The 18072-nt window shown below is 47.7% G+C and overlaps 1 protein-coding gene across 1 annotated transcript in view; it reads left to right on the plus strand.

The window, feature by feature from the left end:
• Positions 1–1185: 1185 nt before the first annotated feature.
• The window catches only part of SLC25A26 (solute carrier family 25 member 26), a 1812191-nt gene continuing 1795304 nt past the window's right edge, over positions 1186–18072 (plus strand). Inside the window, exon 1 of the mRNA XM_069643784.1 lies at positions 1186–1287. Coding sequence (XP_069499885.1) covers positions 1255–1287 — 33 coding nt within the window. The 5' untranslated portion in view covers positions 1186–1254. The remainder of the gene's footprint in view (positions 1288–18072) is intronic.

Here is an 18072-nt window from a genome sequence, read left to right on the forward strand (position 1 = left end):
CCTCGCTTTTTCACCCAATGGCAAATGGCCTAGTTGAAAGGATGAATGGTTTTGTGAAGAGCATCATTTAATTAGCGATTACAAATTCATTACCCTGGAAGTGCATTGAAGGAAGCCTTGAACGCTTATACAGTGACTCTACATTCAGTCACGGAAGAGGAGCCTTTTACACTGGGAGGAAGAAGTGAATCGAATAGACTAAAACCTGCTTGGCTGAAATCGAATTGTCACAAACAGATTGATATGAAGGATTTTGCAAGGAGAGTAAAAGAAAGGCAAGTGAAGAATATTACGATGACAGTAAAAGTCTGTCGGAAAGTACCATCAAAGAAGGAGATTGGATCTGCGCGAGGGAACCCAAGAGAGTCTTCAAAGGTCTATTCAGATATAGATCTCCCCAAAGGGTAGTGACAGCATGAAGGAAATCAGTGACTTTAGAAGATGCTAAGAGGTGGTCGTCTGATGATGTGGTGTTGTCAAGGAAAAGTACAAGACCGGATGATGACAGTAGTGTAGAGGGTATACAAGTGATCACCAAGAAGGCTAGAGACATAAATGAGGGGAATTGCATTTCATCCAAGAACAGAAGAATCATACATCATTTCAGGAAAGACTTCATCTATTATTAGAACATATTATTCCGGCTATCCTGAATTCTGGACAAGGATCCTGATACCACAAGAGCAGAATGTGTTTGATACAACATATCCTATATGAATATCATATTAGTTATGAGTGTCTTTTTGTTTCCTAATGTTTCTTTCTTTCCCTTGACTTCTCCTACCACCCACTGTTGTTTCCATTCCATTTTCTCTTCTGTTGTGTTTCTTTCCTCCTTTTTGCACCCAGCTGGTGGTTCTCTGTAATAAACTTGATGTTATTACAACTATTCTCTGTTATAGTTTGAACACACCTGTCTACACAGGACGAAAAACTATTCCGCTGCAAGTACTTATGCCCACCTCTGTCCAAAATGTGAACTGGTGTAGTACACATTCGTATAGCAATTTTGTTGGCATGGAGATGCCCGTTTCACTGTCTTAATACGTCGACATTCTCAACCTCAATTATGCCGTACGCTCTACATCTCGGCACGATTGATGCTCGCTCGTGCAATGATCACGTGGGCCTGAAGGGCATAAGATCAGTAGTTTGGTAAGACGTACATAACGTGCCCATCACGTGATAACGGTGACGTAAGGACGCATGGCTTAGGTCCGTTTCTCAGGTGGAAACTACCTACTACATGTGGAAATGGAGCGGCGTGACTTCCTGGTCTCCTTGACAGTGAGTGTGAGAGGCAGTCTGTCAGGCACATGGATTTTTTGCTCTTCAAGTGCTTTTCCTTAACATGTAGTTCGGGTTGTATGACACCAGTCACAAAAGCTATATCGCCCTCTTGTATAATTGTGTAGCGCATTCAGAATGCCCATAGCTTCAAGACCTGTTCATGTTACCGCCAATACGTAGCTTTGCTTTTTCTGTTTTTTTCTTGGGCGTTTGGCGAATGCGTCTAGTATTTTTACTTTTTCCCCTTGCACAACTAACTTTTTTACATTGTTTTCCTTAATCGAGAAACTCTTATTCAGTTGTCATCTCTCTATGTTGCTTGCGGAAATGTGGAATTGCTTGATGATTAGAGCGCATGAAGTAGTACAGTTCGTAAAACGTACTGTCAGAAAACTACTTTTCGTTCTTTTTTGTAAGACATGATTCTACACAAGTTTTATTGAAAGTGCCAGCCCGCTGAAGTGGGTTCCCTGCATGATTTGTAATCGTTTTGGCTTTTATGTAGTAATTGTAAAGAGGATAACATGAGGCATGAGGAAAAGCATGACGTGGAAGTGTTGTATCATTGTAGTCTTGCCCAGTCCTGCTGGCCACATATGTATGCTGTTTGAATGTTGGTGTCTGAAGTGATTGGCAGCCCAGGAGAATGTTGAGTGTCATTTGGGGCCTGAGCTGGATTGTGTGAGGATAGCCGGTGGGTGTGCTACGTGCCCCTTGTACTGTAATATAACCTAAGAGTAACTGAAACCCTAACCTGTAAATATATATAATAAAGACTACCTGCTTTCGATCAAGTAACTCCACAGCTGGTCTATGTCCAGTCTCCATCTGCGCATTAGGGATCATAACATAAATGGCGACGAGTTGAAGAGCCTACTAAGAGTAGCAGTAGCTAAGACGTTTGGACAGGAGACACTAGACCAAAGGAGACAAGACCAATTAATGAGAGCTGGGGGAAGCAGTGCTAGACAGCCACCCACCTGTCCCCCATTTATGACATTCATCCTCACGAGCATGGGAGAGAGCCCCAGAGACTGTCAGGAGAGGCAGTGTTGGCCATGAGATCCAGGCTGGGTGTCTGGTGTTGGAGAATCTAATACATTGTGTCCCTGGAAGTATGGTGCCCCAGAGATTGTCAGCAGGGGCGGAGGGCACCCGTACACCCCTCTCATCCTATGTTGTCAAGGACACAATGGTTAGCCAGACGTGCAACAGAAGTAGGATTATAAAGACATTACCTTTGATTCCAGCAGTGAAGGGATCGAGGCAAAGAATAGCCTCCAGCCTTTGAGATATGTGAGGGGCCCTCCAACGATTGGTTATCTAGTATAGTGCATTGACAGGACACGTTTATATTTCAGCGCCAAACGCACATTTTGCTATGATAAGCGTAGGGCAAGGATTTGCCCTTAGTTTATTAGCCGAGGCTCCTCTGAGTGACGGAGCACAAGTCCCTTTCAGCAGCACACGGCCGAGTGTGCACTAGCTGTGGAGAAATGAATTGAAGGGAGCCTAGGAAGTCGCATATTCGCACAGTGTGTGTATCTAGCATGAAATGGAAGCTTTACCAGGTCAGGCTGGCCGCGCCACAGAACGTCTGGTCGCATAACATGTGCATTTGTCCTTTTGCACCATAAACATTACACTTGCTCATTCTTCCGTTCCTTCCCTTTCCCCTTAGTAAGGTGCAGAATGAGACTTGTCTTCGTTTGGCAAAAAACGGCCGCAGATTTATTTTCACAACATCATCATAAAAAACACTACACACAATGGTGAAAATAGTTCTGAAGGTGCAGTGCCTGCTCCGTGTCCAGCAACCTCCTTCCCCTTTTCTTGCACAAAGTCCACAGTAGGCCCAACTGTCCCAACCCTTCGTGCCTGAGCCCCGCCTCCCCTTGCAGGTGTTTGTGGGCGGGGAGGGCGCCGTTTCTTCGGGGGAAGCTGAGATCCTTCCGACTTTCTCAAGGCTCATTCGGAGTCTCTTGTGCTTGGTCGCCCAAACGCTGCCACGCCACAGGTGGGTTTCCATCCACCGTGGCTCCCCCCTTTTCCTTGTTTAGAACTCCAGGAGCTTTGTGCACACATTCCAGAAAAAGAGCTCCATCCCCATCGCCAACAAATGCACACCATACTTTAGATAATGGACTTCAAGTTGATCAAGCTATGTCTGATCTGTGGGAAACCTCTGCCCTTGCAGAATTTTGACATAGCGCAATTCAGTTTTCTCCTTGATCTTTCCACTGCTGCGTGGTTCTCTGCAACCCCTCCATCCCTGTCTTGGAATTATTTTGGACCACACGATCTCGGTCTCCCACAGTTGTGCCGACAACTCCTGCAAAAAAAACATCTCCCTTCAACAAAGCACCCCTCCCCATGCTTGTCAAGTCATTACCGCCCTGATGAATGACCAAGACCTCCAGTTTTTGCTGCTTACCCAGCAACTTGTAAATATGCCCTTGCTGCTGGGCCCATCTCGTCCCGGGCACCCCTTGCCACCATATCCGGTATTCGCCGGCCGTCAATGCCTCCTGCCTTGCAGTCCAGCTTGCCCTGGCCGTTGACACAAAGGAATGCCCTACAACCCAGACGGACCGCCTCCTCCTTTGCGCTGCTGATATTGGGAAGGAGATGAGAAGGCAGCAGGTTAACTATACATTTGATCCGTTCTGACATATCTTTTAAAACACCCTGACTTCCACCTCCCTATCTGCTTCATGTCCTCAAGCCCCCAGCTGCCGCGGAGGTGGCCACCCCTATCCTAAAAGAACGTGTCCTGAACACCCCTTCTGTCAGCCCCATTCTTTCCAATGCCATATCCATGACCCTCTTAAACTGAAAGCGGCCCAATACGGACCCAACCATGTGCAATAGTAGCGCAAAACCCTTGACGGAGGGCACCCTCTGTTGGAGATGGCGTGTCAAGGCAGCCACCTGGCAGACTATACTCCCCCACCGGATCACCTGGAGTGTGACCGTAGTCCCTTTTCTACTCTGGTCGTTTTTTGACCTTCTTAGGCAAATGCATGTTCGAGCCTCCGTTACCTGGACATCCCCTAATCATACAAACCCAGAACCCTTGCCCTCCTTATTCTCTGCCACTAGCTCCCTCACCCTGAATGCGCCAAAGAAAGCTACTGTGAAGGCTGCTGTGAACAAAACCCTCTCTGAGTCATTATGGCATACCATCTTCAAGCATTTAATCAAACCATGCAGTTTCACAATGTCAATGGGCCGCCTTTCATCAGGCGTCTTCGCCCAATCTTTCATGGCCATTACAATGTAATGCTCCTTAGTGGGGGTCAACTCCGCCCCGTAGCTTAGAACAATGTGCTATCGCTGCTAAGTAGTAGCCATCCAAGCTCTGGTTCCCCCTGACCGCCAGCACCATCCCACAAAGGCACGCACTGGTGAATCCTTCTGCCCTTCCGACAGAACTTCATTTTGAAATGCCAATAACTGCTCCCAGCAGGTCTGGTATCTTCTTACCATGCCAGGTGCTAGCGCTGTGTTTATCAGAGAACTCAGTTCACCCCAATAATGCCCCACCAGTGATCCTTGAACAGAGTCGTCACCTCGCTTGCTTCTGGATAGTTCCCCTAGAATATTTCCCACTGTAAATGAGAGAGTCAGCAGCTACATTATTGACCTCAGGAATATGTCGAGCCCTGACTTTGATGTTTAATGCCAGCAAGCTCTTGGTGAGTTCTCTAAGCAGTTTTAAAACCCTTGAGTTGCTGGATGCCCCTTGATTGATAATCTGGACCACCTCCATGTTGTCTGACCATAGCAACACCTTTTGGTTTTTCAACAGCTCCCCCCACATTTTAAATGCTACCACAATGGGGAACAGTTTGAGCAACGTGATGTCTCTGGTGATTCCCTTCTGATGCCACTCTGTTGGCCAGGCCTTGCCACACCAATTGCTGTCCAAAATTGCCCCAAAACCATGAGCCCCTGAAGAATCTGTGAACAGCTTGAGCCTCTCGCCGCTGGCCCATCCTCTCCTCCATAGCAATACACCATTGAAATCATCCAAAAATATTTCCCACATCTTGAGATCCGCCCTTACATCGGGTCCTAGCCGGACATGTTGGGAGGCTTGCTGCAATCCCACTGTGTTAAGCTTGATACCCCTTGCAAACACTTTCCCCCGCGGGGATGACTTTCCCAGAAAAATTCTGAATACCTGCCAGTGACTGAAGCTCCCTCAATGTTGCCTTGCTCTTGCCCTTCACCACCTTGATCGTCTCTTTCAACCTCTGTACCTCGTCATAAGGGAGCCTGCACTCGCCCTTAACCGAGGCAATTTCAATCCCCAGAAATGTCAAGGTTGTGACTGGACCCACTGTCTTACCCTATGCTAACGGGACCCCCCAAAACCTCCATCAACCCTTGAAATGCACTCATGAGTGTCCTGCACTCGCTGGTCCCTTCTTTGCCAATAAACAAAAAGTCATCAAGATAATGCAATACCCTGCCCTTTTGCTTCAATGCACACTCGAAGAAGGTGCTGAATGCCTCAGTATGAACATGAAATAGCACAGCCCATTGGCAAACATTTGTCATAGAAATACTCGTCCTGCACCTTGAAACCCAGCAAATAGCTCTCTTTTTGGATAGGTAACAACCAGAAGGCAGACCCCTCCCTGCTGATCTTGCCATCTGTATAGCATCGTCCAAAGAGGAATAATGTACACGGCACAGCTCCTCCGCTATGCCATCATTCACAGATTCCCCTTCCGGGAAGGAGAGGTGGTGGGTTAAGCGGTACTGCCCCTCTTCCTTCTTGGAACCAACCTCAATGGTGACACCACATAATTCTCCATGGGAGGGCACGCAAAAGGCCCCGCCACTCTACCCAATTTGATTTCTTTCCCCACTTTCTGTGCCACCACCTCCGGCATCCCCAATGCTGACCACAAATTGCTTGCTTCCCTGGAACCCTTCCTCCTTGAGAAGGGTATCCTGAAGCCCCACCTGAATCCTTCCCACAGCAATTTACCATCTGCACTGTTATGGTACATATTCAACAAAGGAATCGATGCCTGGAGTTTAACTGGCGTGGGAAAACATGTTTTAATTACTCTGGCTTCTCCTTGGTTTGGCAAACTTCGGCATGGGTGGTTGATCATTCCTCCCGCTTTGCTTTCTCTTTGGGTTTAGTGCTGCTCTTATGCCTCCCTTCACTTGAATAAGTGCTGCGGGCCCCTGTGCTTACACCCTTTGAATGCCTAAATCTTCACGCCTTGCCAAAGGGGTAGTCCCCATCAGCAAACCTCCAGCAATCTGCTTGCTCTCCCTGGTAGCTGGACCGGCTGTTCCAGGAGGAGTGCCCGTGAAAGGACTCCCTCACCCATTGAGAGTAACCCCCTCTGCCTCGCCAGACTTGTTTTCTCCCATTGGGGTTTGTCCCCGGACTCCCTGGCGGGTACCATCTTATCTATATACCCCCCGACGTCCACCTTATCCTAGTACATAGCGGGCCAAGCTAGCATTTTGAGCTGAAAACCCTGGTCGTACTCCAGCCATCCTTCACCCCCATATTTTAGGGATATGTTGTGGATATACTGTTCATATGCAAACGTTGCTAATGCATCTTGCGGGAATTTCTCTAACATAATGGACATATACATTCTAAAAGCCTTGAGCCAGTTGTGTATGGTAGGTTCCACCTTGGCTCTTTCCCTTTCTCTCTTCTCCTTTTCTAATAAATCCCTCAACCCTTCCCCGCCAAGTCCAAGATTTCAATAAACTCCTTTCACCAGAGCTTTTCCTTAGTAGCCCATGGCATGTGCCATACCAATGAGTTCACTGCAACCCGGACCGGAGCAAAACCTGGCATTGGTCTTCATACTGGGTGACATTGCCCCAAACTCCACTTTGCCCCAGATTGATGGCAGTTGCTGGCTCGGGCCCTTGCTGTGTTCCCGTTGGAGTAGCTCCCTCTTGGAGCAACTGGCTATTTCCCCCCCCCTCCCTCAAGGGGCTTTTGCTGGGCAAGGCCACCGCCTGAAATCCCCCAGCTGGAATTGCACCCCCCTGAGGCAACTGGTAAGACACCCCGCCCCCCCACTTGACCTGTACTGGGCAAGGCAAATGCATTGTACACCCATGCCCCCCTCTGGAGCATGATTCATTCCCTGACGGTGCACCATTCCTGCATTATTTCCCAACTGATTAAAAGCATTTTCATTACCACTTAATATTTGACAATTTCCCCCCTTATCCCATGCTTGCATACACTGAATGAACATACCTTTAACCATCTCTAGGGATGTGGGTCCCTCCGCAGCTACTACCACCGGTCTGGTTACAGGAGTGCTGGGCGTACTACCATGATTTCCTGGAGCCTCAGCAGGTGCCGGTGTGGCTACAACCTCCTGCGCCCACGCTTTGCCTCTGGGTTTCTTGTTGCTCTTGGCTTGCTGTTTGGTTGCCTTGGCCTTTTCAGTCATGATTCTCTTTCTCTTTGTGGTTTGCACTTCCTCCTCTTCGCAGTGCTCGACTTCTTCTTCAGCCCCTTCTTCCCATGCTTGTATCTCCGATAATCCTTCCTCATTGGAGTTGTCCTGGAACATCAGAGGACAGACCACCCTTTGGCTGGGACCAGCTGCTTCCGAACCCTGCTGAAGGACCATTGCATTCACCCAATTAGGCCAATGTATTGCTGGCGCCTGCCTTGCCATGGCAAAAAATGCCTCCAGATCCATTCCTGTAGCGCTGTTCTATAACCCTACTTCCAGTTAGGTTGCAGTGGCACGCCGCTGCTTCAATTGCAACTTTGCTTTAGTGAAATCGCTCAGCAGTTGCCGTCCTTTTTCCCAAGGAGCGTGCTATAATTGAGTCCCACTCCCGTTGGCCTGCTGCCGTAAAGTTATTACATTTTGCTGTAAAGTAAGCGTTCCCAACATGCCCCAAAGTTTCTCCCCTTTGGCAGCCCGGGACAACGTGCTTTCCCCTTGCGGTTCGCTGCAGGGACAGGTTTTTCCTAAGCGTGTAATGATACTGGCCCTGACGGCCCAGTTCTGTTACCCCGTTCCCTCCGGTAATGGCTGTTCAAATGTGCACGTTTCTTTGAGCCTTACCTGGGAAAACCACGCCTTATCTGCCCTCTCTGCTCTCTCAGCCGCCCACCGACTGCTCTGCTTCCGGCTCCTCCCCCGCTCCTTTTTCTTTCTTGTGCCGCTGTCCTCAGATCGTCAGCACCCGGCTCCTCGCTATTCCGCTTTCGGTGGCACCCGCACCAAATCTCCTCCTCCTTGGTGTTCTGTGCCGCGACGACTGCTCCTCTTCACGTGCGCCGGCCCCAGGCACCAGAACCGCAGCTTTGCTCCTGATCTCCTCCCAGGTGAGCAGATTCCTCCTTGTTTTCCTTCTCCAATCGGCAGCACTTTGTGACAAAATTGAACAAATGAAACAAAACTCCTCCTTCTTCTTGTGGCGGGCGTCCTTCTGCAGGGGCTGGATGCTTCCTGCAGCAGGTCGCCCGCCGGCTTATAAGGAGCATCCCCCGCCCCTTTCTTTTGTTTGTCCTTCGCGGGCTTGGCTGTTTTTGCCACACTTTGGCTGGCGCCCTCCCCAATACCCAGGGGGGAGGGAGGAGGAGGAGGACCTTGCCCGAGTTATCGGGGTGCCTCCTCCATTTTGGATTTCTCCGTCGTCACCTGCATTGCCAGCGTTGGAACAGCCGTGGGCTCTGTACTGCTGGGACAAGGCATTAGGGATCCATTTTATTTTTGTTTCTTGCGCTGTCGCAGTGCGTGATCTTGGCGGACGAGCTGGGGCGCAGTGCACTCGGACATGGAGCTGCCCTGGAGCTCTGCATGGCTCTGTGCGTAGGAGCATATGAGGGCATCACGTGAAAGTTGGCTTGTGTCCAACGCTACTTTCAGCAGTGGCGCATCACACAAGTGTCACAGAGGGGCAGCGCTCAAGTAAACAAGTGGAAGGAGAATGGACATCTTTTTGTTTCTCTGAACGTGGCAAGTGTATTTTTTGGATTCCCCGGCTGCGGCGGCAGTGTATTTTTGATTTCCTCTATTGGAAGTAATTGTATGGTGTGTAGAGGGCAACTAGAGAAATGTCAATTAAGGTGAAGGTCATCGCTGGTTAAAATGGTATCACAAAAAAAGGGTTGGAAGCGCAGAGATGCATTTTGAAAATGTTAAGTGTTATGAATCTTTGCATGTAAGATTCCATCATCAGAGGTGGTTGGAATAGATTTTATTAGTTTAAAGATTACATTTCTGCCATGAAGGTTGTGAGTGGAGTGGGTATCTCTAAGTTAACAGAAGACTACTGAATTAGTTTATTTAGTTTTTTTTTTTTTTTTGTTGGGTTATTTGTGTTGTGGCCTAACATTCTGGTTACATATATGGTGGTTATCTCTAGTGCACTCTATTGTTTTTACGAGTGTACTGCGTTTGTCAAGGTTAAAAGAGTGAAATGTATTTAGGCAACAGTGGTTATTAGATTAATGAGGAAATATGTAAGTCTCAATGGTCTAGGATAGTGACTATGTGCCAGGTGCCTCGTTTTTTGGGTTTATATCGGGTGCCTTAGTAGAGTCGAGGTTGAGCTGACATTTTATGAACTTATCTCGTATAAAGAAGGAAAATGGGCAGCAAAATGATTTTATGATGCTTTTAGGACCTTGCAAGGTTTGTGTATATATTTGGTCAATTGTATATGTATAGTTACAGTTTAGAGGGTCTGCCGATAGTTAAGTTTTAATATTTTAATCATCTTCAGTACTGTCAGGAGTACCTAAATGTTGAATTTGTTTTTCTGTATGTTGCGAGTATGGTGAGGACGGAGTGGGTTAGTTGAGATTTGGTGTCGGTAGTAGTGCCAAGTGAGGAGTAGTTTAAGTATGAGTGGTTCTGCTGTTGTATACATTTGGATGGGATATATGGTGGCATGTGCGATGAATGGGATGGATGTTTGGATTGAGCTTTTGTGAGTGAGGTTAGAAGATGGTTTATTGCGTTCCATCTTTTGTGTTGTTGCACTTGGTGATGTGTGGCACCCCTCTTTCTAGTTTGTAGTTTTGTTGGACATGTGTGGTCTGGTTGATCCGCCCAGGCTCTGGATTCAAAAAGAGGGGTGCATCCTAGTTCTGTTATTGGACAATCTGTTGATTCCCTTTCCTTGTCATTTTTACCCACCTTCTGGTGTGTTGGTTTTGTTCCTTGAGTGTTTTCCCTATGGGCATGTTTGTGCTTTGACGTGGCAGGCCCTGGATCTGAGAGTGGCAGTCTTGGATGGGAGGTGCTTTGGTTTGGTGATTGGGTCAGGATGTGGCGGTGTGTCTGTTGTATGTTGTTGCGTAACAGTCACTGTGTATGCTGTTCGTATTGGTGTGAGTTTTTGTAGGAAGGAATATGTTATGAGGTATTATTGTAGTCTTTCCTTGTCCTGCTGACCACCTATGTATGCTGTTAGAATGTTGGCGTCTGAAGTGATTGGCAGCTCTGGAGAATGTGGGTCAGTGTTCAGAGTGTCATTTGGGGTTATAGCTAGGGTGTGTGATGATGGCCCGTGGGCGTGCTACATTACATGCTCCTTGTCCTGTAATATAATCTAAGAGTAACTGGAACCCTAGTTTGAAAATATGTATAATAAATCCTTCCTCGTTTCATAAAAGTGGCTCCACAGCTGGTCTGTGTACAGCTCCATCTGACCACCAGGGTTCATAACAGGAAGGAGTGAACTTAGCAGATCACCCTGCAATTTAAGCACTTTACCACATATCTTCTCTGCTCAAGTTTGTATATGTGTCACAGGTGCCCCCTACAGCTTAAATGCCAACATCCTTCCTTTTGGGTGGAGATTGTATTGTGGTTAGTATTCATTTAGGAAGGACAAAGTAAAATAATAGGAACTTTTTTATTTAAGTCATAGGTCTCCCGCCTATGTTGGGAGGGTTGGCATCCATCCAGGGGGCGGGGGGCGAGGAAGAAATGCAATCCCACCCCTTAATTCCCATCTGCTAGAAAATACTTTTCGGGAGTCACAAAAGTCCTCCTATTTCTTTGTTTGCTTGTTCTTTCATCTGGCCTGAGACGGACACCACAGGAATAGATGGGCCACGAATACCATTGGAGTGGGGACCATCTGTGTTAAAACCCGGTTTCTCACATGATGGGTACTCTGTTGATTTTTAAATGTTCAGCTTACAATTTCAAAGAAACAATAAGACATTTCCTGAGTGTCCTTAAACTTGAATCCACCAGTTTTATTTTTTTTTTAAAAAAAAAGGGAAATAAAGTTGTCGTACTACCCCCACAAATGTGGTGTGTGGGGGTTGTTGAACCCCTTTTTGTGTTTTATGTCCAGCAATGCTTTAAATGGGCGGTCCTACTCGGCTACTTGCACTTCTTATTTTTGAAAAATGAGTACTTGCACTTATCTAAGCCAAACATTACTACCGGTACTCAACTACATAGCAAGACGTAAATGAAAACATGTTGCTTAACTGGATTACAATAAAGGACTACGCTCCTACAGCTGTTGCTGTTGAAAGCTATTCTTTCTCTTTCACCCGCTCTCCCCCACCCACCGTGTGCATAATGTCTCCTGCAGGGCCTACCCTGCAGAACAAAAGGTCAGCTGAGCATGCAGCCTCCAAGCTAGCTAGCACATTAGGAGTAGAACACAATTTCCCTAATTGGAAGATCTGTTACCCATGGGGGTCACTTGAGTTTTCATATAAAGCCGGGATTGATTTGGAAATCCTGGGTAATTATTTTTTGTAACACTTTATTACTGATGATTGTTAATTTCTGGGTGGTCTCCTTCCAAAAATTGCCAATTTTTGGACAATACCATACCTAAAGGGCCAAGTTAGCATCCCGCCCTGGCATTTAGGGCAGATAGAAAAAGTATACGTATTTAGCTCAAATTGCTTGATCAGTGTAGGTGTGTACCAGTACTGATGGAACATAAGGTGAATCAGTTTATGTTTATAATTCATAGCTACTTGTTTAATTTGCATACAAATTCTCTTCCATGTTAGCTCCGCCATGCAAGTATCGCTGCTTGTTTACCATTTCAGTTAAGCCAGAGTACTGCTCTTGCCATATCCATTTTATATAATATTGAGATAGTATGTGCCAACTTTTTTGAGGATGTCAAACACATCAACAAAGTTTTACAGTCGGGGGGCCAATGGACAATGTGGTACATTTCTGCCTGCTCTGCTCATAATCAAATAATATAGTAGTTTATGAATGCTAGAAGTATGTCTCATCTCAACTTGTACATTGAACGTAATAAATCTACCAGCCCGAAACAAGTCTTGCAACTTAACTAACCAAACTTGGTATAGTGATCTCTTGATGCCACCATCAAATGAAATCCCCATACCTCAAATCCCTTCCTCTGTAAATATTCAGGTGTGCAGGAGAAATATTCAGGTCTGCAGCAGCTCCGGAGCTCAGCAAAAAGAAACAAACTTAAAATTGTTATTGTTATTTTGCATTTATATAGCGCCTTATATACCATTGGTATGGTCTGAAGGCGCTGGTAGGTTGAACGCCCTTGGGAACCGAAGTTCAGATCAGTAGAGAGAGTCAAAGGTGTGTGTGTGGGCACCGGGTATGTGTGCAGCTTGTGCGGTATCAGTGTAATAGCTGCTTCCTAGCGGTAGGTATGGTGGTTGAGAGATCAGGAGTATGTGTTCGTTCTGGCAGGATTTATCCAGAGCGGAGGTGGCTGCGTTAGGCCTGAGGAGAACGCCTGGCTAGGGGGTGAGTAACCAGCAGTGTTTACTTAGAATGATGTGGAGTGAGCGGCGGATGTTGGTATGAGAACAGTTATACCGAATGGTGTCATAGTATCTCTGTGTTTTAGTTGAGTGGTGATGTAAAGGAGAGAGTAAGCGTGGTGATGTGATATGGTGTGTTGTATGGTCTTTCAAGCGTTCTCTGTATTCAACCATACTATATACATCTGCGCTCCAGTTCGTTCCATGCACTCCTATCACTCGTGCATCCCAGTCTGCTCGATACACTGTGGTCTGTTCCACTCACTCATGCATTCCGGCTCGTCCCTCGCGCTCTGCACGCTCCAGTCGGCCCCACAGATGTACTCTTGTCTGCCCTTCACATGTACTATACATTCACCTGTTTTATGCACTCGGTCCCCTCTGCATACGCGTCCCCTTTAGGCACTCAACAGCAGTATGCTGTTTCATATATTCATCTCTACACTCATCTGTTCTATATCTTCAGTCGTTCTATACACTCATCCTCATTGTACACTTATCTACTCGTCCGCTCTGTCTACTCGTCCGCCCTGTCTACTCGTCCGCTCGATTCCCCCTCGTCCGCCCAATCCCCCTCGTCTGCTCTATATATATTAGTTATATACACTCATCCGTTCTATACACTTATTTGTTCTATACACTCATCCGCTCTGTATATTCGCCAGGTCTTTACATTAATCTGTTCCAGCGATCTAGATTCTCCGCATTCGCCAGGTCTTTACATTCATCTGTTCCAGCGATCTACACACACTCCGTGTTTCCATATTCATCCGTTATCCATACTCATGTGCTCTACATACTCATCCGTTCCACATACTTATCTGCTGTACGCTCATCTTTTCCGGATATTCAACTGTTTTATGCTGTTCTTGCGGAAGGACATTAAATCTTCAGTTAGGCGGACGTGGGGTGGGAGTGAGTTCCATAGTTTTGGGGCCAAGGCTGAGAATGATGATCCGCCTAACCTGGTTGTTTGTCTTCGGTTTGACTAGGAGACCGGCTGAGCTTGATCTTAGGGTGCGTGGAGGGTGGTAGGGTTTTAGCTTGTCTTGAAGGTTTTGAAAGTCACTCTTTGGGCTACTGGAAGCCAGTGCAGCGTTTTAAGGGCTGGGGAGATGTGATCTCTTGGGCCGAGCGCAAGTAGCAATTTGGCTGCTGCGTTTTGTGCCCTTTGGAGTTTATTCAGTTGGTACGCGTGGACTCCGAGGAATAGGGGGTTTGCGTAGTCCAGTCTTGATATAACGATTCATTGGACCGCGGAGAGTCTGTTGGGAAAGGAGAGATATGGAAAGATGCGCCTAAGGGTTTTAAGGTGGTAGTGGCAGGACTTTGAGACGTTGTTGACTTGGCGCGAGAGAGTTAGGTCAGAGTCAAGGGTGCATCCAAGATTTTTCACTGAGTTGGAGGGGGTCGGTGAGTTGCCCATGGTGGATGGCCAGGGTAGTGGGTGTGTAAGAAGTTCGGGGTTGCCACATTACGTGATTTCTGTTTTGGAGGGGTTTAACAGGAGATTGCTTTGTGTCATCCAGAGTTCTATGTCATGGAGGCAGGAGGCCAGGTCAGGTCGGCAGATGGGTTTTGAGTTCAGGAGTTTTAGAATTAGTTGAGTGTCGTCAGAGTAGTTGTAGCACAGGATGTTGTGCGAACGAATTATTGGTGGGAGGGTGATCAAGTAGAGATTGAACAGGAGGGGGGGATAGGCATGCTCCTTGTGCGACTCCCGTGTCGACTGGTCAGGCTTGGGAGGTATAGGTGGAGAGTATCGTTATTTGGTACCGATATTTGAGGAATGAAGCTATCCATTTAAGAGCGGTTCCACGAATTCCTAGGGAGTGGAGGTGGTCTAGGAGGATTGAGTGATTGATTGTGTCAAAGGCGGCGGATAGGTCAAGCAGGATTAGTGCCGCGCATCCCACGGAGTCTGCAGTCATTTTAAGGTCATCCCAAATTGAGGTTAGGGTGGTTTCAGTTCCGTGTCGGGCTCAGAAACCTGATTGAGCGGGGTCTAGAAGATTGTTGGCTTCGACAAAAGCATTTAGCTGGGTGTAGGCGGTTCGGTCTATGAGTTTGGCAAGGAATCTGGTGTTTGAGATGGGGCGGTAGTTTTTGGGCTTGAGAGGGTCAAGCGAAGGCTTTTTAATTAGAGGTTTAACATGAACCGTTTTGTATGCGTTGGGAAAGATACCAGAGGAAAGGGAGGCATTTATGATGGATCTTGCGTGTTCACCTGCGCAGGTGGAGGCGAACATTTCTTTGAGGGTTGTGGCTGGGCAAGGGTCCAGATGGTTTGCGGGCAGATAGAAGTTTGAGAAATTGCTCTGGTGATATTGGACTAAAGGATTCAAACGTTGGTTGCATAGTGGTTGCTGGTGGGGTGGCCGGTATGGGGGGAATTGCTTGAAGGATGTAAGAGGGCCAGTTTGGTGGCTAGAGTATTTGTTCTTTCGAGAGCCGTGGTGAAAAAGTGGAGGGAGAGGGAGTCGCACAGTGATTGTGAGGGAGTCGGGACGGTCGTGTTGCAGGCCGGATTGGTAAATTCAGAGATGATTTTGTGGAGTTCTTTGCTTGGATTTTTGCAGTTTAGGATTCGGGAGTTGTAGTGGGTTTTTTTTTTTTTTTGCTTTCCGGATTTCGGCCTTGTACTGATAAAGGTGTCGGGCCAAGGTGGCCCTATTCTCCTGGGTTTTGTCTTTCTGCCATTTGCGTTCTAGGTATTTATATAGTTGTTTAGTGATCTTCAACTCCGGAGTGAACCATCTGGGGAAGTTGCCACGGCGTGCTGATGGTTTGTAAGGGGGTGTAAGCCGCATCAGCGATGCGTTGAGCCATGAGTCAAAGGCGTCTGGGGTTAGTTGTTTGTTGGGTTGGCAGGTAGTTGGTGGAGACTGGAGGAGTGCGACGGCTAGGTCCGGGACGATTATTAGTTTTTTTGCAGGATTTTCGTAGATTCGGAGGTTCAGATTCGAGTAAGGGAAGGGGGTCAGGTGAGTGATGGTGAACGAGAGAATGAAGTGATCTGACCAGAGGATAGGGGTGGGGGGCTTTAAATGAATCAGGGTGTTGGAGCTAAAGATGGCATCAAGAGTGTGTCCTTTATAGTGAGTCGGGCCGTTTATGTGGGGTTGGAGGTTAATTGCGTCCAGACCGTCGACCAGAGATTGTCATAGGGTTGGTGGGGATGTCGTGCCATATGTTGAAGTCTCCAAGAAGGGTGAGGTTGGGATGGTTTAGTTGAAGGGTGGCGATAGAGTCGCAGAGGTTGTTTGCGAATTGTCTATCGTAGCCAGGGGGCCTGTAGATTATTAGGAAGCTGTGTGAGAGCGACGGGGGGAGAGGGATAGTCTAACGAGGAGAGATTTGCAGGACGGAATGGAAGATTGGCTGTCGATCATAGAGGCGTGGAGGAGAGACTTGAAAACTAATGCTACTCCCCCTCGGTTCAGTGGGATGAGGGAGTAGTCGGGGGGGGGGGGGGGGGGAGTGAGGCTCGGGGAGGCTTCATTAGCAATTGGGGCGAAGTCTTCGGAGAACCAGGTTTTGGTTATAAAAAACCAGGTCTGGTTTGTCAGAGGCAATGAGGTCAAAGATGGGGTGTCTGTTTTTTGCTACGGATCGGGCATTAAACAGGATACAGTTCACATTGACAGGTGAGGTTGGTCTCGGAGCTGGAGTGGAAGGGGGTGGTGGCGGGGGAGTGGAGACTGGGGGGGAGAGGGGTAGGGGGTTGATGTTGGATGGGAATAGTGGGCGAGCAGAAAAATTGGCAGGTTTCGGGCGGGATTGGGTAGCTGCGTGTGTTGGGGTGATCGGGTTTTGTTTGGGGGATTTGAAGGTGGGGTGTGGGAGGTTAGGGGTTTCAGTTGCAGTTGATGAGAAATTGAGGGAGAGGGGTTTTAGGAGGGGTGAGGACACGGGGGAAGGAGGTGATTGCGGGAATGAGGAGGCGAGTCGAGACGGGGGAGGTGAGGAATGCTGAAAGATTGAGGGGGGACCAGGTACGTTTCCTCCTTAGTTTCTTTGTGGCGATTGGAGTATGAGAGAGGGTAGGGGGAATGGAGGGAGAGAGGGATGCAGCCTTGGTTCTTGCTAGGGCTAGGTGTGCAGTTTTTACGGAGGGGTAAGGGTGCGGTCGAGGGGGGAAGGTGGCAGGGGTTTGTGGGTAAGGAGGGGGGTTGATAATTGCAGGGTGTGGGGTACCTGTTGTGATTGAGAGGGGAGCAGGCATGGTAAACATTGGCTGGTCTTTGGTGGGGTTCGGGGGAGGAGTGGTCTTAGGGTGGTTGGCTTGCCATCATGCTCCTCTGGCTTGGTGTTTAGGGGAATGGTAGGGAATGCAGTGGGGGGTGACATGCGTTGGCGGGGGGGGCGGGAGGGAAGTCCGATCAGGAAGTGGGGGCGGTCCACAGTGGTCGTTTCTGGCAAACTCTGGATGAGTGGGTGTATTCATGCTTGGTACAAGCTTTTAGATGGATTTTATGAGGGCTTTCTAATCGGCACCTCTAAGTTCAATTTGCACAGGGATGATATTAGACAATTGGGTGCGCTTCTTGGTTCAACTGTACACCGAGGTGATATTGGGCTATTTGGTACTATTAGGAACACTTCTAAATTCAACTGAACACAGAGATGGTTCAGTTATTTGCACAGGGATGATATTAGACTATTAGGTACACTTCTAGGTTCGGCTGTACACTGAGGTGATATTGGGCTATTAGGAACACTTCTATATTCAACTGGACATAACTTTCACAGTGAGGCTTTTGGGCAAACTTCTAAATGCAACTTTCACAGTGAGGCTATTCGGCACACATCTAAATGCACTTTCAGTGGAGGCTATTGGGCACACTTCTAAATGCAGCTTTCACAGTGGAGGCTATTGGGCACGCTTCTAAATGCAGCTTTCACAGTGAGGCTATTGGGCACACTTCTTAATGCAACTTTCACAGTGAGGCTATTGGGCACACTTCTAAATGCAGCTTCCACAGTGGAGGCTATTGGGCACACTTCTAAATGCA

This window comes from Ambystoma mexicanum, chromosome 2p (genome assembly GCF_040938575.1).
Source record: "Ambystoma mexicanum isolate Mex_15411 chromosome 2p, UKY_AmexF1_1, whole genome shotgun sequence".
In the NCBI taxonomy this organism is placed as follows: domain Eukaryota; kingdom Metazoa; phylum Chordata; class Amphibia; order Caudata; family Ambystomatidae; genus Ambystoma; species Ambystoma mexicanum.